The sequence below is a fragment of the Talpa europaea genome, assembly GCF_964194135.1.
Source record: "Talpa europaea genome assembly, chromosome: 4".
Lineage (NCBI taxonomy): Eukaryota > Metazoa > Chordata > Mammalia > Eulipotyphla > Talpidae > Talpa > Talpa europaea.
This window is the reverse complement of record NC_140070.1, coordinates 144,512,284-144,533,178: the sequence shown is the minus strand read 5'-3', so window position 1 is coordinate 144,533,178 and position 20,895 is coordinate 144,512,284. Positions and strand designations below refer to the sequence as shown.

The 20,895-nt window shown below is 55.2% G+C and overlaps 1 protein-coding gene across 1 annotated transcript; it reads right to left on the bottom strand.

Moving 5' to 3' along the window:
• Positions 1 to 306: 306 nt before the first annotated feature.
• Positions 307 to 19,118, bottom strand: IGSF5 (immunoglobulin superfamily member 5; the record flags this gene model as incomplete). The annotated part of the gene is made up of 11 exons (XM_084232762.1): positions 307 to 907; positions 1,628 to 1,700; positions 1,748 to 2,039; positions 3,285 to 3,438; positions 3,735 to 3,863; positions 4,131 to 4,155; positions 4,557 to 4,697; positions 11,105 to 11,395; positions 13,979 to 14,299; positions 17,767 to 17,844; positions 19,055 to 19,118. 11 exons carry the CDS (start codon positions 19,116 to 19,118, stop codon positions 778 to 780), a joined length of 1,698 nt encoding a protein of 565 aa, XP_084088888.1. The 3' UTR covers positions 307 to 777.
• Between the last annotated feature and the right edge of the window lie 1,777 nt (positions 19,119 to 20,895).

Sequence of the window (20,895 nt, the reverse complement as noted above, 5' to 3'; positions counted from 1 at the left end):
GCAACTTTTGCCAGAACCTGTGGTCAGATTATCAAAGGTCATAGTCGATGCTCTGGAGGATATTTTTATACCTGAAGCATACGACTTGGGATGCCAGTAGATGCCAGCACAGAATGGAAAAAACAGAGCTACTGAGAGTAGCAGCCCAATTAAAGTGGAAATAAAATGGTTTTCAGACCTCTCAACAAGAATCAATTAACTAAAAATCCTTGCATGGAATTTTTGTGGCCGGGTAACTGGTCAGGACCAGTCCCCATCTCTGACTGCTAAGAAGCCATCTGTGCACCTTTCCTTCTCATCTACCTTCTCCTACCATGGAGGAACCAGATTCAAATTCTGCCCCTCTGCTCATTAGTCACTGGAGACGGGAGGCGGCCTTCAGAGATGCCCAGGGGTGAGTGCATCACTAAAGGGGGAACATTTAGGCACTACAAGGCTTGCAACATTGGGTTCTCAGCACCCTGCAATGTGGAGAGAGAGGAAAAGATTCCTTCCTGCCTTCCTGAGTTTCTGTTTTAATTGAGGTAAGGAAGCTGCCCTCCATGGGTGAAAAACCTTTAAAGAAAGCATGAAAAATAAAAAATAAAAAAATCGGTAAGCTTGAAACATGAAAATTATTTTTAAGACTCCTCAACGGTCACCTCACTGGACTCTAAACTGGAGGCAAATTGGCAGATGCTCACTGTTAATCTACTCCTATATTTCTAGTCCACAATCTCTCCCTCTTGTGAAAAGCATGCAAACAAAGCCTCCCGCCCTTGGTTGGGTCATCTGTCCTCACGCCGCCCTGTGCCCGCCTGTCCACTCACTTGTGGGCCTCAGCTCCTCTGCCTGGTAGCCATAGTTTTCATTTCCGTCCTTTGACTTCGTCTCAGAGGTCTCGCTCGTCTTCGGGTTTGCAGATTTCCTAGAAGGAGACCATTGTCAACAGCCAAATGTTAATGGACAGTGGAACATCCTACAGCCGCACTCTCCAGGAGGCCCAGGGAGGCTGCCGGCTGGGGAGTGGCGAGGTGGGGGGACCCTGTCCCCCAGCCCTGCAGACGGCCCAGGGCTCGCCCACTCCCTGATGGGCAGACCTGCAGCCTCACACGGCGGGTGTGTGATCTCCCCATCAGAAGTCAATCCTCAGGAAGCACCCACCAAATAAAGTGGGGTTCACAGACGGTGCCTGCCGGCCGTTCGGACCCACCACCTGCTCTTACAAACACAGTTTAATCGGAACGCAGGTCCACCTGGCTGCTCCCCTCACAGACGGCGGCGGGCAAGTCACAACGGCTGCACTGAGTCACTGAGATGAGCGTGTGGCTCATGGAGCCAAAAATATTTACACTCAAGCACTTGATTCAAAAAAGATGCCAACCTCTGAAACAACGCAAAATTCGTTGCCGCTTCCAGGGGAAGAGTCTGGCAATGGCTAGCCGAAGATCTCGATACATTCCTGCTTCACTCCTAAGCATTTCTATAGGGAAATAACCAAAGACTGGTGCAAAGATTTACTGGAAAGAACGTTTGTTCACTAATCACTGACGACAATGGCCAAAATTGCACACACACACACACACACCCCCCCCCCGCCCCGTGCCCAGCCACAGGAAGCGTGAACCACGCGGTGATGGTCTCTCACCCGGAGCCCGCGCCGCCGGAGAACAGCAGGCCGGGAGAGCCCGCATGCCGCTGCTGGGGTGTGAACTGCAGGCCTGTGTGGAAGTCTGGGCGGCCGTGGGGTCTAAGGCTGGGCACAGACCTGCCCTGCGGCCCTCCCTGGACAGCAGCTGCACACCCACCAGGAGTGAGGCGGGGAAGCATGCCCGCGCAGCTGCCTCGAAGTGCTCGTCAGGACGCACGTGCGTGACAGCCACAGCCACCCCGCCCTGAAAACTCCCCGAACGCCAAAAGTGAGGTGGAAAGGGGGTGCACTCAGGCCCAGAGCACAGAAGGACCAGATCACAGACACCTGCATCTGCAGCCCCAGAGGGAGGCCGGAGAAGCCCCAGGAGAGTGCACAGGATGATGATGGACACGGAGTTCACATCCACCTAACCCCGGAGCGTGAGGGCAGATGTTGGAAGATGGGGCCTTTGCGGCAGGCTGGGCAACTGATGGGGCCTGCAAGCTTTGGGGGTGCTGGGGCGCTGGTTCTGCGAGGCCCAGGCACACTGGTGTGTGGCAGTTCATGGAGCCACTCGCCCGCCCTTGGCTGTATTTATACTTCAATAAGACAATTTATCCAGCAAATAAAACAAAAATGGGGGAGGCAAGTATTTGTTAACAGAAATAGTTTCCAGAACGGTGCCAAGTGAGAAAGCGAGTTGTGGCACGTCTGTTCTGTGTGTGCGCGTGTCTGTGTGAACACACAAGCGTGTGGTGGGCACACCCTTGACAACAGCAGTGGCCCTGGCGACAGGGTGATGGTGATTTCCACGCCATTCCTTCTGCCCTGGTTTTACAGCAAAAGATTCTTTCACTGCAGACGCCTCCCAGGAGCCGGGGGCGGCATGACACGGCGGGAGGGGCGCAGGGGGACAGCGGGCCGGCGGGACCCCCCCTGCGTCTCCTCCCGGCAGAGGGGCTGCGCGCAGGGTGCAGCCCGGCGACCCGGTTCCCAACCCGAGCTGCCCGCTGTCTGCACGGGGGAGACCGCGCGGCCCCTGAACCCCTCCTTGCTCCGTCTCCTCGCCCCAACGCGCAGGAACCACAGGAGAACTAAGCAGCGACCCCCCAGCAGGCAGAGCAGCCCCGCGGGACGCCGAGGTCCGGGGCGGCCGCGGGCTCGTGGCGCTGGGCCTCGGCGGGCGGACAGGCCGGGCCGGGAGCCACCGGGGAGGAAACGCGGGAACCTGGACCGCAGGAGGACGGACTCGGATCGGCACCGAGAGCACCTCAGGGCCGCGCCCCAGCCGCGCGCCCAGAAACCCCGCGGCCGGCCCGGCCCGGCCCAGCTCCCTGAGGGCCCCCCTGCCCGGCCCTCCCCGCGGGAGCCCCCTCTGCGCGCCCCCTCCGGCTCTGGCTCCGCGCGCAGCCTGAGCTCGTCTTCGGGGACCCCTCACCCCTCCGGGCGCGCCCCGGGCGCCCCGGGCTCGGCCGCCGGGGCCCAGGGGTCAGGGAGCCGCGCGGGGCCAGGTCCGGCGCGCCCGGGGAAGGCCCGCCCCGCCCGGGCCCCGCGTGTTCGCGCCCCCCCACCCCCCTCGGGCCCCCTCCACCCCCCCCACCCCGACCCCGACCCCGTGCCCGCGGAGGCCCCCTGCGGGGCGAGTGGCCCGCGGGTCTCAAGGGCGCCTCACCCGGACCAGGACGGGGAACTGGAGGCGCTTCTGCCAGAGCCGCCCCCGCCGGCCCCGCAGGGCCCCCGCGCTGCGCCCCGGCGCCAAGGCAGACCCCCGCCCGGGGGGCTCAGGGGGCCTGGGGGCGGCCTGGGGGGCAGCCTGGGGGGGCGGCCTAGGGGGGCGGCCTGGGGGGCGGTGTGGGGAACAGCCTTGGGGGGCGGCCTGGGGGGCGACGTGGGGAACAGCCTGGGGGGCAGCCTGGGGGGCAGTCTGGGGGGTGGCCTGGGGGCGCCCTGGGGGCGGCCTGGGGTTTCGAGGCCTTGCCAGGTCCCCTGGAAAGTGCCCGCGGCGACTGGCGGCCCCGGCAGGGACCCAGCCGCCTCCCGCAGGTGCCCGTCGTGAGCCCCCCCCCCGACGCCCCGAGTCCAGCGCCCGGGCCCCCTCTTCGCCCAGCAGGTGCCCCCCCACCCCCGAGGACGGACGCGGTCGGGCAGCGCCCCCTGGCGGAAGGGGCTGCGCACGGCAGCCGCCGGCAGGACCTCCAGACTCAGCCCCCAGGGGTTCCCCCAGGTGGGCCGACCCCAGCGGGCCGCGGGCCTGGGGTGGTGAGGGGGGGTGAGGGGGGGTGAGGGGGGGGTGAAGGGGGGTGGGGGGTGGTGAGGGGTGGTGAGGGGGTGGGCGTGCCTGGGGTGGGCGTGGGTGGGGGTGTGAGCTGTGGGGGTGTATGTGAGTGTGGGGCGTGTGCGAATGGGGGTGTGCGTGTAAGTGGGCGTGTGTGGGTGTGAATATGGGTGTGCGCGTGGGTGTGTCTCGTTGCTGTTGTTTGATTTTGTATTCAGAAAACTGATGGGCTTTCAGGCCTACCTTATTTCACTGTCATAGTTCGATTCTGAAAAAGAAGAACAATCACATTAGCAAAAGCAGGATGATAATTCTGAAAATAAAATCTCACCGATTTTTATAGACTCCCTGATTTTAACACCCACACCACCGAGTATCTGTGACCTTGTAGTTCATTCACTCTCGGCACTCAACGTGGTCTGTGCCAGCCTGCAGGGTGTTACCTCATTTAGTCATTCAACATCCCAAGAGGTAGTAGCTGCTGTTATCATAATTTAAACAGACCAAACACTATGGTATTACCATTACCATATCTTTAACAGGCAGGGAATTAAATGCATTTCCTTTCAATGTCGCTGAAAGCACATGCACCTTTTGCAAGAGTTGAAGAACCTCGATTGCTTTTACAGAGTTCAAAAACATGAACCAGCCTCCACGAACCAAAATTACCTTTTTTTCCTTTCCTGGAGCCACGGCAGCAGCAGAATACGATAATCAGAACAATTAGCAGAATCAGAAGCAACGACAAGGACACAGCTAGCAGGATGATGGCCCAGGTGGGCAGCGAGGCCCCCTGCCTCTGGATGCTGCCTGTACATGAAAGACGGGAAGACTGTCAGCGCTGCCCGCACCGACCGCTGATTCTCCACCTGCCAAGAATCTATGGGCCTTGGAGATGTCAGAGCCAAGTTCCCTCCACCACAGTTCAATATGCAGTCCATCTAGAATGTTCTATGACAACCCTTATTGCTGCCAATAAATGCCTCCTTCATGATACAGTCCAAGGTTCCCTGATTACGACCTCTGACATTCCAGGAGGCAGATAAGACAGGGCTGTGACAACTCTCCGAGGTCACGGAAGTGATGGCCAGGCTCCCGCATCCCTTACTTAGTCAGGAAACTCTTGGCGAGCAGTTATGCCTGCACAGGCTGGAAGAATGAAACTAGGTCTCGCTCCCACTTCCCCACCCAGGAGAGTCCAGAGTCAGAAGGACATCCAGACAAACTGAGGAAACTCCCAGAATTTACAACAAGTCACTCCCACTCACCCCTCCCACAAGAGTCATTTCCATTCCACTGGTTGATTTTTCTATGGCTCTTTGGGGCCACCTTCCCCCCACCCCACTCTGCCCTATTGTCTGTCTGATCCAGGAGCCCTGGCATTGGGAGAGAGGAGGACCTGGTGAGCAGGAAAGGAAGGAGAGGCGGGACGAGAGAGGAAAAAGCCTTTGAGGCTTGACAGCCACATCTCAGCCAGAATGCCCATGGCCAGCTTCATGTGCTTATCTAAAGCCACATTTAAATTAATTAAAATTATATACAATTAAGTACTGGGCGCCTCCGTCGCACTGGCTGTGTTTCAAGAGCTCAGTGTGCACAGATGTAGGATGTTGCCTTCGTGAGGAGCGTCCTTCGGAGGACGCCACTCAGCCAATGCCTTATGAGGACATTCTAAAGAGAACCCCCTCCTACCTCTCACGTCCCCCTGCTGGGCACCAGCGAAGTCAAACCACAGACATTCAAGTTCATCTGTTTGAATGTGAACAGCTATTCAGTAAAGGCTGCCACTCAACCCTGCGTTCTTGGCCAGTGTCGCGGCATAAATGCTGCTGTTCTATTAGAGGCCAGGCTTTAGAAAACACCAAAACAACAGACTTCCTATGAAAATGATAGGGTTTGCTTTTAACTCCAAGGCCTTCCAGCACTTTGGAACCAGAAGTTACAGTTAAAAAACAATTCTCGCATGACCTTACTTAGTGGTGACCTTGAAAGTGACCTTGAAATCACAGTTTGCTGTTCCTGTGTGCAAGTTCAATGCACAGAATGAGTTCTTATACCCCCAGCACCAGACACACACTGCTCACCTTGGATGGCTGGGTGGGTGGATGGATGGATGGATGGATGGACCGACAGACAGAGACATGGATGGGGCATGGGTGTGAGGATGGATAGATGGATGGATACATGGACAGATTAAGAAACCGGGTTCCCTTCCGACTCTACATGGAGAAGAGAAAGCCACACACCCGGCAGTCGGCTGCTGAGCCAGGCCTGGGGCTACCTCTTCTCCCATGTCTTGGTGCCCAGACACGAAATGCAGAATTGTAGGAAAGTGAAAAGTACCTTCTTAATGTTCTCTCCACACCACCCACCACTTTCCTGAGATGTGCTGGAACTGCCAGAGGTAAGAAATGAGTTCCCCAGAGAAGGTGGAACAGGGAGGGGACAGGTTGACAGCCTTCCCCTACGGCCCCTCCCCAGCCCAAGAATGAGAGTTTAAAACAGTCAATCCCTTAACACCCAGCACGATAGGGCCTGCCCCCTGACTCCAGAGAGCAGATCCCACGCCCCGGGAATGCTGGCTGCACGCACAGATTCAGGGCCCACCTCGGGGGTCTGGAATGGCACCAGGGGATTCCAGGCTGGTGGTTAGTGAACCTCGCCCTTGGAAATCTCTGATGTGCAGCCGAAAAGGTACACACCACAGGAGCAATCTCCACATTCCAGGGTGCTCCGCACTCTCCCTCTCACGGGTGTCAAGAAAATTCTGAAGCCAGCGCTGCATTTACCACAGTCACAAGCTGGAATTAAAACTCAAACCACTGGGGAGGCTTCAGGACGGACAAGGAGCCTTGGGCGGGCTCATGTGACTGACTAGAGCCAGCGAACTCCCCTGGCTGCACTGACTGCTCCCTTTGGCCTCTGGCTCACCCATCAGCACCAGTTCTTGCCCCACCAGACCGATGGACACGCGGGAGATACCTGTGAACGTTCTGAGAACACGCTAAGGCAGAGCGAGCGCCATGTCTGAGGTTGTAAGGGTCAAGCTCAGTTCAGTCTGATGAACTTTTGACAAATTGAAGTTTGCAAGAATTGGAAGCTTTTCTAAGAAGAGAGCCTGGGGGCGGGGGTGGGGGCGGGGGCCCTTAAACACTCAGGTCTGGCTCAAGATCGAAGAGACAGGCTCAACGTTCCCACTGGGAAAAACCAACGTCCATGTTGATTCACTCCAGCTCTCCTGGGGGCCGCTCTGTCCCTTGCTCGAGAGAGCCCTGTCAGGCCCAGCTGCAGTGGCCTCTCCTCTGGCCGAGCACAGAGCCGGCCGCCAGCTCCAGGGAGGGCCTGTTTAAGGAAAGAAGGGGCTCTTGCTGCGCCTGACAACGGACTCAGGAACAGGCAACACCGGGGTCTCCCCACTCTCTAGTCCCTTCATTCAGCCACACGTTCAGCAAACCGATGCCTGCGCTCCCCAAAAGCCCCAAACTCTCATCCAGAATCAACGGTGTCGGGAAACCACGTGGATCCTTCTTTAATCCCCACTGGCTGTGACCACGCTCCATGGGGCCAGGTCTTCCGGGGAGCTGCCCACGTAAGAGAGACCCCAGCTGCTGCCCCATGACTCCCCGGAGCCCAAAACAAGCATGTTGTCCGCACTGTGAGGGGGCGGGCTGGTCCCAGAGCTCCCTGGGAGGCCCCTTTGTGTTTTAACAAGATTTGCTTCGTCGTCCATTGCTGATACACCCCTGTGCATGCAAAGCTGCTGTGGATATTTTTGTTTACTGTGAAATTAGTATTTTCAATGTATAGACTTGCCATGAATGGAAAGAGAAATAAATTGGAATTGTATGTGGATGAATCAAAAATCAAAACAATGGACAGAAATCTCAGAATCTTAGGTCTGCGTCTCCACATCCTGTCAGATAAGCCACCCGGACAGAGACTGGCCGGCTGGATGGGTCACCGACTTGGGTCTTTGCACTTGGCCAGCCTGTCTCCAGGTCGGGGTGCTCTTTCTGGGGCTGATCCTGCCTGGGCTTGAAGGGAGCTGGGAGTCTAGGGCGGACGCTGAGCCCTGGGTGTGCCGCAGTGAGGTTGTGGGGAAGTGATTCACGGTGGTTGGTGCTGAGTAAACTCTACCCGCGGAGCCCACCTCTGAGACTCAGGAAGCCCTTCTCCAAGTCCAGCACCACCCTCCCCCTCCTGTGCTCCCTCACCCTACAGCCTGCACCCTACAGCTCAGTCTGCATTCACAGGCGCCCTCAACCTCAGCTTCCAGACTACCCGTCCCCCATCTGTGGAGACAAGCAAAGTCGTATTTCCCAGACCATCTCAAAGGAATGCTCAGGGTTTTAAAAGAGCACATAGAATCTCTCAAAACCAAGTGGATTGAGACAAAACGGTGCCCCCACTGCATGCAAAGCCTGCCTGGTGCTGCCTGGAGGGGGCACCGCAGATGTCTGGACCCAGGAAGCAAGTGATGACCCGCTCACTGGCCTGCCCAGGGCTCCCCAGCCAGGACTGTCCTGCACGCTACTGCCCACCCAGCACCAACCCTAAGAAGCTGGCACTGTTACAGATGAGACAACTGAGGCACAGAGGGTTAAGTAACTTGCCCAGAACTACTTCCTCACACCGGGCTGCCCTTGCAACTGCCACTTCTCACAAAACTGAGATTTAACCAGAAATCACTGTATCCTACAAGGTGTCATAAAAACATGGCTCCCTGTGTGTCTGCGTGCGTGCTGTCTGTTTCCTCTGGGATAGAGAAGGCCGGTGATTTTAAAAGCCATTAGCATGAACCCTTTTTTAAAAGCCATGCCCAGCTCCCTGGAGCCTGGTCAGGCGAGGCTTCGGTAATGAGGTTGTCATCCACTAAAACTTGCATAAAACACACACCAGGCAGCCAGCCACCAGCTGCTCTGGATCTTGATGAATAATTTAGAAGCAAATTACCCTTTTCCAAATGAGTCCGATACAGACTCACTGAAGGCCACTCCAGGCCCCTCCTGCCCGCCTCCCCGTGAGGCTGGGACCCCAGCACCACCCCCCTGCCTCTCACTTCACTGGTCCTCATCTAAGGCGCACTCAGCTCAACTAGACCTGAGCGGGGAATTAAGTACCCCTGGCCTTTCCTCTACAAAGGGAAGCTCTGCAAGCAAGTGCTCTCTAACACTCATTCTGCTGGGGCGCTGATCATCAGCCCAGGGCTCTCAGTTGCTCTGCTACCTTGTTAAAAAGTGTGGTTTAAAAAGTCCATTTCATTCCGTTTGGTGCTAATGAGATTTTTTTTAATCTCCCTTCCAAAGCTTACACCAGGCTTTATCATATTTAAATAGTGTAAGAGCAAGCTGGGCGGGAAGTGACTGATTCCTGGCTGCATCAGGGATGTGCCAAGTGAGTCTGGAACATCTTGGGGAGACACCGGTTAGGTGCCGAACAGGTCCTAACAGGACCCCAAGTTCTTGTTGGAGCTCTAACTCCTACTCCTCAGAATGGACCTTCTTTGGAAAGAGAGTCTTGTAGATGGAAATAGAGTATTGTAGATGGTCTTGTAGATGGAAATAGAGTATTGTAGATGCAATTTAGTTAAGATGTGGCCACATTGAATGGACAGGCCCCTAATCCAATAACTGGTGTCCTCATAAGAAGAACTTGGACATAGCCACGCACCCAGGAGTGTGCCACGTGAGGGTGAGGACAGACACCAGGTGAAGCATCTGAGCCAGAAAACCAAAGATGGCCGCCACACCACCAGAAGCTAGAGAGCAAGCACAGATTCCCCCTCACCTGCTCAGAAGGGATCGACTCAGCCCCCACCTTGATCTCACATCTCCAGCCTCGAGAACCATGAGAGAATAAACTCCCATTGCTGAAGCCCCCTCTGTGTGGAATTTGGCGTTGCCGATTCAAGACACTCCTCCACCGTCCGGGGCCATCACACAGTGGAGGAACGCTTGACCCATGAGCAGATTCCGGGTCAAACATTAAGATGTTTCCCAGTTTACCCAGCAAATCTACAGGTATTTGTAAGCACCAAGTCCACATGATTTTTTCGTGATTAAAGGACACAAGTTTAAAGATGCTGGGGCCACCTCCCACCGTTTGCTAGCTCCACAGACATCAAATTCCAAACCACACAGTGCCCCTGTCCTGCACCCGACCACGGACACAACTTCGGCTTCCACACATAGGGCTGTGGCGCACGGTATTCTGGTTAATATTTGAGAAGTTTCAAACCATGTCTTTGCGAGTACTCTGGAGTCCTACTTTATTACCAGCATCATCGCCATCATTAGCTTGCTTTGCTGGAGCTTTGCTCTGCACTGTGGAAGGCCTTCAGTAAATATGTTTTCATGGTGGGAAAAGCTTTGGACCAAGCCCCCAGGCTCTGCTGCCCCATTCATTAGGACCTAGACCCAATTGCAGCACGTTTCTATCACCCCCACTTCCTTTTGTAAACTGAGCCCCCATCCCCACATCTCCTCATTGGCTCAGGTGATTCAGCCCATCCAAGCTCTGTGTGCCCCCGTGGGCTCCTGTGGGGAACCTGCTGTAGGGTTTCTGGAACTTAAACTTTAAAGTTGGGTCATTTAATCATGAAAAATTACATGGACTTGGTGTTTACAAATACCTGTAGATTTGCTGGGTACACTGTGAAACATCCTAACTCCACTAAGATTGGAGCCATCTAAGAGGCCCTAAGAGAGAACCCTCCTCAGAAGGAGGCTCCAAACCGAAGCCCCTAGTATGGAGAGCTTCTCCATACTCCATACTGGCCCAGGGGGTGATCTCCAGCTGCAACTCAGTCAAGTTGGAAGAAAACGTCGAATCCAAGTATTTGTCCTTGAACTTGATAATAATTGATTGGTAATAATTGTCAAGATTCATCCATGAGTAGAGAACAGAGAAACACTTGAAGATGGAATTTTAAAGGCAAGTCAAAACTGCAGACTATGAAGCTGACACTGCAGGTAGCTTGTCTCCATCACCACCCTTCCTTGAAATCATGGTGCCCCTATGATTTTTGTGGGCATTGTGGATTAAGCAGCAAGACACATAAAATAAAAGCATGAAACAATCATTTACATAAAGCAAAAGTGCTCGCTTGAAAATCATGGTGCCCCTATGATTTTTGTGGGCATTGTGGATTAAGCAGCAAGACACATAAAATAAAAGCATGAAACAATCATTTACATAAAGCAAAAGTGCTCGCTTACCCGGTGGAACCACGGTCAGATTGACAGTGACAGCCTTGTGGGCGGGCAGCTCCTTCAAGTGAGCCACACAGGTCAACATGCCATCGCCCTGGGGCGTGAGCATCAGGACACTCACTGTGCTTTGAAGGTCATCAGGGTCCGGGATGGAAAAATAGCTCACGTTGCTCGCAGGAACCCCAATCTCCCAGGAAATGTCTGGGAGGGGGATCCAGCCTGAGGCACGACAGGTCACATTACAAGGTTCATCCTTGACTACAGGACTGTCGTTGGGAATGTGCAGGCTCCCCATGACTGGAGAAGAAAAGAGAAATGATTTGTGGGAATGACCGTGCCTTGTATTTCCAGGTTTTGTTTAACTTTTCCTTGAATTCACTTTTCAGGAGACCTGATCTTCCCAAACCCAAATTGGCTGTGTCTTTATCAGAAACAGATGTAAGTTACATCTGTCTCTGTTTATACCTGCCAGGCTTATAAAGAAGATGAATTTGCTCCCTCAAAAAACACTAATTCCAGAGAAAATGAATATAAACATCAGGATCCAAGAGGATGTGGATGACATGAGAAAGACGGTGTCACAGAAGTTGTACTTCCATGATGATGGAAGTGGAATTGCAAAATTGTCTTGAGTTCCCAGGAGCCAAAGAAAAAAGGGAAATAATCCTTTCATTTATTTCATTGTAAGAACAGCTCTCAGAGCCTCGTGGGAAGCAAGTCTCTCCAGAACTTTGATTGGTCAGGTTCACTGTATTTATCATTGGAGCCACACATTTCCTAATAATTTTCCATGACATTGTCTTAAAATATTTTTCTAGTTACAAGCTACAGCAAAATGAATTCTAATAATAGAAATAACTAACCTAAATCATATATCTGATAATATTACCTAGATAGGTTCAAGTTTTTACTAAGGACCCATGTGTAGATGCCAGAGTTTATACTGTAAAAATCCCAGTTGGAAATATATTTGAGTGTGTTAATATCACTAAAATAACCTGAGACTTGGCCCCGGGAAAGACACAGCCTTGATGCAATAGACCTAGATAGATAGATAGTCAGATAATCTAATATATATTCAAATTAAATTACCCCAAAGTTCCCCGCTAAGTAATATAATGGAAAGAACACTGGACTAAGAATCAATAAATCTGATCTCACTTCCGGCTTTTTCATAAATATTTCTCTCCCCTTGGGCAGGTCTCTGAAATATTCAGGTTCTGTCTTTTCCCTCTTGACGGAGATGTTTTGACCAGAACGGTGGCGTTCAAACATTGTACAGTCAAAAACGTCATCGAGGACCCAATGATCTTTCATTTCTGTGGGTTATAGCTATCGATTTACTATTTGAAATTCAAATGAAATATGTATTTATTTTCTGATATTTATTTTAAAGTAGCAATAATAGCCCCAGACTTGTTAATATAGATTAACATCTTTTTATGAAAAAAATACTTTAAATCAAAATAAATCAGTAAGAAGACTGTTTTATATTCATGCAAATCTTCAGAATGTCTGGTGGATTCTCATATCTGCTTCTATATTCAATCTGTTGCAATGTATTACTTTGTTCAAAGCCAATAAAGAGAATTTAATTTCACAGAGATATAGTTGGAATATTGAGGAGCCCTGTGTTCTGATAATCATGGATAGTCTTTAATACAATATTAAATTTAGTTGCACTGTGGAGTCTAAAACGGTATAAAGGAGCTTTCACTCTCTGTTAGATTAGAATTCACTGCTCTACCTGGCACGTTGCTGCTTTTGGAATTTGTTTTGCAATTGACATGTCACTGTGTAAGTTTAAGGCATGCAGGAGACGACTTCCTTTATATACACTGTCAACTGATGAGCACGCTAGGCTTAGTTAGCATCCATCATGCGATACAGACACAATGAAAAGGGGAAAATAATTAAGCCATGCAGAGTGAAAGACACACAAAAATAAAGACAAGTTAGACAAATTCTTTATAACTGCAAATAGAAATGGGTAGACGTGTCTCCATCAAATGTTATCAAATTTGATTTGATAGTAACATAAATATAGATCAAATTCTTCAGGACTTTCTCCAAGAAGAGCAAGTGAATAGACAGAAGGAAAAACCAGAAAGCCAGAGGGTGGCCATGTAAGAAACGTGGCAGTAGGAATCAGGAGCCCTACTAGCTCAATGTACCTGCAAATAATATAGCATCACAGTTTTAGGGAATGCAAAATTATTTGACTTTGCTAACAACGTCCTAAAAAACATCCTTTTTTTCTAACTCTGTGGCATGACCTCTTGCGCCCCTCAAAATTACCTTTAAAATGAAAAAATGTGATTACCCATTATTAAAAATTTTGTTTGCTCGTCTCTTTTCTCTAGAAGACTTCATGTGTTTAGGGCACACACACCTTCGTGTATGAAGACCGCTGGGGCCAGGGCAGGGTACCAGATTGGGGAATTCATTGGGAAAGAGGAAAACGTGAAAGTGTGAGTCAACGTTGCTCATGAAGGATGGCACAGAAGTAGAGAAGAACATGAGACCCTGGAGAAACAGCAAGAACTGTGAACTGCTGTGAAACTGACCCAGAGGAATCCCAGGATACGTTTCCAGAAAAGGTTTTGGTTATGAAATAGTCCAGGTGGGAAAGTGATTAAAACTGTCTTCAAGAGTCTTAATAAGAGTCTCTTAATAAGAGAAAAAGGAAAACAAAGAGGGAGAGAAGGGAGGGAGGGGAGGGGAGAAATAAATTTTAAAAAGAAACCTTAGTCCTTTCAGAGGAATTCTAAGCATAACGCCACCTGAGGGTGCAGCCCAGTGTGGCACCAGACGTCCCTTCCGTCCCCGACACTTAACCCAGCGGCCCCAAATGTCCCCTGCAGTCCCGGGCACTCTCACCTTGGACGGACAGGAAGGCGTCCCCAACCCGGTCGCTGCTCTGGAGGCTGCACCTAATGTGCCCCGTGTCGCTGAGCTGCACGTCGTGGATGAGCATCTCGGAGATGAAGTTGCCGCCCACCTCGTCGTAGCTGGCGGAGGTGAAGCGTTCGCTGGTGTTGATGGGCCCCGAGGGCGTGACGCTCAGGACCACCACCCCGTTCAGAGCCCACATGATGAGCTTCCAGCCCTGCGACACGGTGCAGTTGAAGCGGGCCTGCGAGCCCGCCAGCACCGTGGCGTTCCGGGGGCCTTCGACGATCTGGTAGCTGGATCCGCAAGCTGGAAGACAACCAGCCCCCGAGGCGGTGAGTGACTGTCCCGGGGCGCACAGTGAGGCCCATCTGTGCTGGCAGCTGTCACCCCGGGGGCCGGCGAGGGCTCGGTAGAGGTCAGAAGTGAGCAAGCCTCGTTCCGAGTCTGGGTGAACGTGGCCACGACTCCTCGGTTGCCTCTGAGCATGAGAGAGACAGAGGATCTCATTGTTCTGCGTTTGTTGGTGTTTTGGGTTTTTTTTTTTTTTTTTTTTAAGGAAAAAGCCTGAGAAGGGAAGTCACAAGGGATTCCCAGAGATGCCAGAGAAGCTGCGGCCGCTCGGCTCTGCCCACCAGCCCTGAACTGCGTCTTGGGAAGAAGGGCAAGAGGAAGAAGCAGCCAATTCTGCACCCCGGGACACAGACCGCCGTGTGGTCATCTCCCCACTATGACAACGCTCTTCCCCACCCCGATGCTGGGGCGAGGGCTCTTGGACAAGGCCAGGGGGCTGGCGGGAGCACACAAGGAGGGTGGGACCCGGGCCGGCTTTGCAGGGAGCTCAGGGGGAGGGAATGGCACAGAATAAGCGGACCCCTCTGCCACCAGGGGCCTGCAAGCGCCATGCCAGGCAGCCTGCTTCCCCGCAGGACGCTGTGTGCTCAGTCGGCCCCCACATGCCCCGTGGGCTGCGGAGTCACCAAGAACCCTGCAGGCTGCAGGCCTTGCCGGGCAGCTGGAAGGAGAAGGGGAGGCAGGAGGGACCGGATGGAAAGTCCCAAATCCTGGGCACCAAAATGCCCCTGACCTTGTTACCCGTGAAGCACGCTGGCGCCACGGGTCACTCCCCGCAGCCCTGCCTCTGAGTCAGAAGCTGAATTTCTGGCCCCATGAGGCCCTGGCGTCTCCTTCCTCTCTCACCTGCATCTTATCAGCCAGGGGTGCCACCTGCCCGACACGGAACAAGCAGGAGAAACTGTAACGAGGCCCGTGCACAGAGCACAACACCCTTTCCCCTCTGTCCTCTCTCAGCAGAGGCAAATGAGGAGCAGAGCGGGAACGACCTAGGGCCTCTCCCAGCACCACCCTCGGCCACCAGCCCCGTCCCCCAACACCAGGTCCAGCCCGGAGTTTACCTGCTGCAAGGTTCTCCTCACACACCCTGCCCACACCCCCGCCTCCTCCAGCAGCACCCAAAAGCCTCCCTTCCGCAGCCCCAGCCTGGCCTCTGCCTCCTCTGCCTGGCGCCTGCCAGCCTGACATTGCTGGGGCACTGTTGCCAGCTGCCCTGCCCCCCGAAGCCCCCAGGCCTCCTACACTGACCCTGAGTATGAAGACCATTCTCCTGCACCGGCTCCCCAGAAGGGCAGCTGCTTGCGCCCACGGCGTGGGGGCGGGGACCCCTCCGCTGCCCACTCCCCTCTTTTCTGGCATCCTCACTGCCCCTGTAGGCCCCGCCTTCTCTCACCTCTTACCTGGCACTGGAAACGAGTAGAAATGGAAAGACAGAAAGAGAACTAAAGCAGCTGGCGGGCAAGAGAAGTGCTCCGAGGAGAAGGTGAAGCGAGACTCATCTGGGTTGAGGCGAAGGATGGGGGTCCCCAGGCCCGTCTGAGCTGCCTGGCTAGTCTTGGGGACAGCGGGAAGTGCCAGCGCCACCACCGGGGCACCAGGGCCCTGAGCCTGTTTTCCACGCGGCCACCAGCACACCTGCGTGGTCGGGAGCCCCGGCCCTGCCTCCTTCCCCCGCACCCCAGACGTGCAAAATGTTTCCAGTTCAGGATGAAGACCAGAGAATCCTGAGCGTTATCCCCGCTGGAGACCCGCCTCTATCTCACACGAACATCCCCCCAGCTTCACTTAGTCCCCCACTCTGCACGCTGCTGCGGGCCTCGCCCACCGACAGAGCACCCGCTCTCTCCGCCCCACCCCGGGCCTGTGCGCCGGCAGCGACCAGCCTGCCAGTCCCGTGCGCTCCTCGGCTCCTGCCCAGGCCACCCCACTTAGAGCAAATTATGCTACAACAGGCTTCCTAGTCGGTGCAGTTGTGACGGCCTTGGCTGACAGTGAATGCCCATCTCCCCTGAGGGGCCAAGCTCTGCATGCAGGGGCTGCGCCTGGTGTTGCTCGTCACTGCAGGGAAACGGGTCCTCACCGATGGATGCTGCCTTCTGGCGGAACACTGCGGGAGGGGCTGCCGGGAGCCCCTGGGTGCCCCGGAGCTCCCTTCTCTGTGCAAAGCCAAGTCCCCAAACCCAGGTGTCTCTACCCTGGGACTTTCTAAGATGAAGGTTCTGGGGCTCGGCTTTTTTCCAGTGGACCCCCTGTCCTGGGGAGAGCGTTCTAGAATCTGCCCACAAGGCTCTCCCCTCCCCCCTCATTAGCCATCCTCAGGTCTCCCCCGAAGCCATCCTTGCCTTAAATCAGCACTTCAGGAAGTGTCTCAGAAAGACCATGAGTTCATCCCTGAGTTCATCCGTCCCCTCTAAAGCCCTGAAATGGGGCGTCTGGGCCACTCCACTTGTGCTAAGCCAGGCTGGCGGGGGCCAGGGCAGAGCTCCCTCCCTCGCTATGCAGCGGCCCAGACACCCCAGCACCAGCCGGTGCCAGAGCCCAGGAGCACCCACACGCCGTCCTTCCTGGGGCGCGTCCTTCCTGGGGTGCCTCCAGCCCGGTGCCACCGATTCTGTTTTATTTTTGTTGTATTGGATTTCCCCAGGCTATTGCAGAATTACTTTTTAAGCATCTAGTCGCCTGGGAGTTGATATGCATACAAAGCACAGAACAAACACGAGTGGTGAGATTCAAGTCAGAACAAGGGGTGACTGGGGCAGCGGGACAAGGCCTGCGCCTCTGCAGGGCGTCCTGTGCATGGCTGCGGAGCCCAGCAGCACCCAGGTGGGAAATGAGGGGGTGACCGCGAGGAGCTTGAAATGTGCTGGGGAGAATGAGACCAGCAACCTGGCGCGACACGACCCGCCAAAAGTCGGGAAGCCCTGTGCCGGCACCATCCGGGCTTTGAGGTCCATCTGTGCACGGCCCCTGCCCCGCAGTCTAATGGCGAGACGCTGCCCCATCTCCCACCCGGGATGGCTCCCAGATAAGCAGTGGCCCCTCACTCTGACATTGAGTGGGAATTGGGGTGGGCACCCCCAAAAGCCGCCAAGTCAGGGAGGTTTGGCAGGGAGGTGACGCCCAGCGGGTCTTCCCTGCAGGCCAGAGAGACGCGGAGAAGGAAAAACAGGCTGGGGCAGGACGTGTCACCCAGAGCAGTGGCTGCGGGAAGGCACCGGGGACAAACCCCAGTGCAAAGGACTCGGAAGCTAATGCATTTAGGACACCCCACATTTGAAATTGAGTCACCACAGCAGAAAATGGCACCCACAGAGAAAGTCACGTGGCAAGGGGGCTGAGTGGGAAGTGACCAAGGAAGGAGTTTGTGGCAGCCCCTCTGGGCCCCCTCCCGCCCACACCCCACGGCCATCAGCCATCCCTACCTGCCAGCCCCAGCAGGACGGCCAGCGCTGCCCAGATGCCAGTCCGGCGGCCCTCCATCTGCTCATGTCCTTCCTGACCTGGAAGACATGGGGGGGCAAGTCCATCAGGAGCAGCTCCGGCCAGCGCCCATGTCCACTGAGGGCACTGTTGGCAGCACCAGCCCACGGGACTCGCCAGAGAAGTGACATCTTGTGCCCGTCCCAGACCTGCAGAATCAGAAACTCTGGGTGAGCCACAAATCCGAACTGTCATTGTGGCCCATTGCTGGTGCCCGCTCCTGCAGGGATCACGGTGTCGAGGCTTTCGCCCTCCGCCTCTGCAGAAGGTGGGGAGCACGTGGTGCGCCAGGCCACAGCAGACCACACCAGACCACACCAGGCTGCCACAGGCCTGTGGGCTGACCCCTCTTCGCTTCCACGTGGCTCTAGTCATCGAGGGGAAGATGCTGCCCACAACCAACTTATATTTTAAAGGGAAAACAGGCAACAAAATGAGGAAACAGGCACGAGGTCTATTAGGAGGAGGCGAGAGGTCTAGAGAGAAACAGAACAGGGAGGAGCCTTGTGAGGGGCTTGTGCACAGGGGTGCCAGTCAGCACTTCAATGGGGAGGACAGAGGCACCCTGAGAAGGTGAAGCACAGTCACAGGAGACTTCAGGAGAGCTTACTAAGCAGGAACAGCAGGTGCAAAGGCCCTGGGGTAGGACCAGGCCTGGCATGTTTGAGGAGCTGCAGAGAGGGCTCTGGAGCTGGGGCAGAGTGGGGGGTCAGAGGCAGGGAGGCCCGGGCAAACGGAGTGAGGCCTCCCTGCCCCTGGGGTCACAGGGGGCTCTGTTGTGTACAGCTCCCGGCCCCTCCTTCCAACCCCGCTGCTCCTTGGTAATGCCCTTGCTCATGTTCTTTCTGCTCATCCTCACCTTCCTCTCCAGGACAGGCCCCTCCAAGGTGGTCTCTAGCACTTCCCATCCCTGGAGGTTGCAGTCACCCCCAAACATGCCATGACTGGGCACGAAAAGGGGCTCTTCTTTTCAAACAGGCCGTCCACCACCGATGTGCAGGGCACCACGGCTGGCCATTTTCACACCCACACGGCACTCTGACAGCCACACGTTCCCATGGCCCGCTGGGGGAATCCACCCTATTCCTCCAAAACTTGGGGCACCACGTGCCAGCAGGACGCCATGTGGACACTGACCAGTCCCCTGTCCCAAAGACAGGGGGACCTCCCTGCAGGGGCAGACCCATGAGCGGAGACACAGAACTAAAGCAGACACGAAGCCCAGCCCACGGAGCACCGCGTTCAAGTTGCTGAATAAGCCAACAGGTGAGGGACCCCCAGGAGCACAGGCCATGGCGTCCACCTTACGTTGAGGGTCACTGGCATTCACAGCCGGCAGGAAGGAATGTGGGGTTCCCACCTCTTTGTTTCCCGGCTGAACTCCCCAACAGGTGGTCCAACATGAAGCCAAAGTGTCTGCCAAGGCACCACCCATTGTGGAAACGCGCCCCGCGGAGAAACCTAACGCAGACCCCACGATGCCCGAAACACGCCCCTCGGATCCCGCAGCTGCACGCACCGGCCTGAAGTCACAGCCTCCCGAGGCCCAGCCAAGGCCCCCAGGGCTGAAGCACCCCATAAGCCTTGACTAGTTCTCAGGATTCCACGGTCGGCCGGGACCAGCTGACAGCTCCACCGTCACCTCCAGGCAGACCCGAGCTGACAGCGCAGGACAAGCCCGGGTCATCCGAGGCTACACGCTTTACCAGAAGCTCGAAGCATGGACCCAGGTGACTGACACGGCAGCCAAGCTCAGGGCCCCCGAGGAACCCCACCCCGTTGCTGATAACCTCACTGAGTCCGCTGCGGACGAGGCCCAGCTTACTCATCAAGCGCTCCGAGCGGCCGCTGCCCCTGCCCCGGGTGAGGGTCTGCCTCCCTCTCTGGGCAGCACGCCTGGGTGGGCCGAGTAGCGACCGGTGGTAAGTGACCTCAGACACGGGAAGTGCTGCCCTGGAGCTGATTTCCTGACTGAGCCGCCTCTACTGCTATTTCAGGGTCCGACCCCCAGGGGCTAGACTGACAGGTCCCTGAGGTCAAAGGTCTCATTCATATCTAAGACTCAAATGACCCACTTTGGGTTGAAAAGCTGCAAAGTCACCATCGCAACATCTTCCGCTGTGTAATCTTAGATATATTTAAACAGACAGGACAGAACCCCCTGGATTGCTGAAGCCCCAGCAGGGCAAACACAGATGTCTGCCTGCACCCCCCAAGCTGACCTTCTCAGGAGGAACACACCTCACTGAATTACCCCACTCACAAACCCCTATTTCAGGTTCTTGGGAAGAGCCTGATACCCTGACACCCCAAGGTGCCTGCACGGAGATGACTGAGCAGAAGGCCCGACCCAGGCATCCCCTGTGCCACAGCAAACCCAGCTCTTGCAAACATGGACAGGAGTGAGAAGGCAGCTCAGCGCACCCCAATATCCCACCCCAATACTTCCCGCCAGAGCAAGTTGGGCTACACCTCTGTACGCTGAGCAACCCTGGAGGCCTTCCTGTCGGCAGCAGCGACAAACAGCCTTTCAAAGTCTGCCTGAAGATGGGCGTGAAGCTGGGCGATGCCCGGCCTTCGGACCTTCCCCTCCAGTTCCGGCCGAGCCTCAGCTTCCACGGCGTCCTGACACCCCATCACTGTGAAGGGGAGGCCCACTTGGGGAGAAACCACCCCGCATTCCTGTGCTCTGCGACCAGCCTGCTCTTTTAATTTTTAACTTTGTGGAAGTCGGGAAACAAAGAGCCTGTGTGTGAGGCCCAGCACTTTCCCCAGCGGCCTGCTAACTGCCTTCTGAGAGGTCTCTCCTGAGAGCCCGACACAGTGGAGAAACCCCCAAGAAAGTAGGACAGGCCACACCCCGGAGAGTCTTACCTGGCCGGTCAGTCTGCTCCTCAGGGCTTCAGCAAAGGCTCCCCATTGCCTGAGGGCTTCTTGGCCTCTATCCTCGCTCCACCCAAGCGGAATCAGCTGCTCTCCGGCCACCAAAGAAACCAAAACCAGCCTCACGTTAACAGGAAGTTCCTCACGAAATGGCTCTGTGGCGTCACGGCCAGGCTGCAAACAGAGGT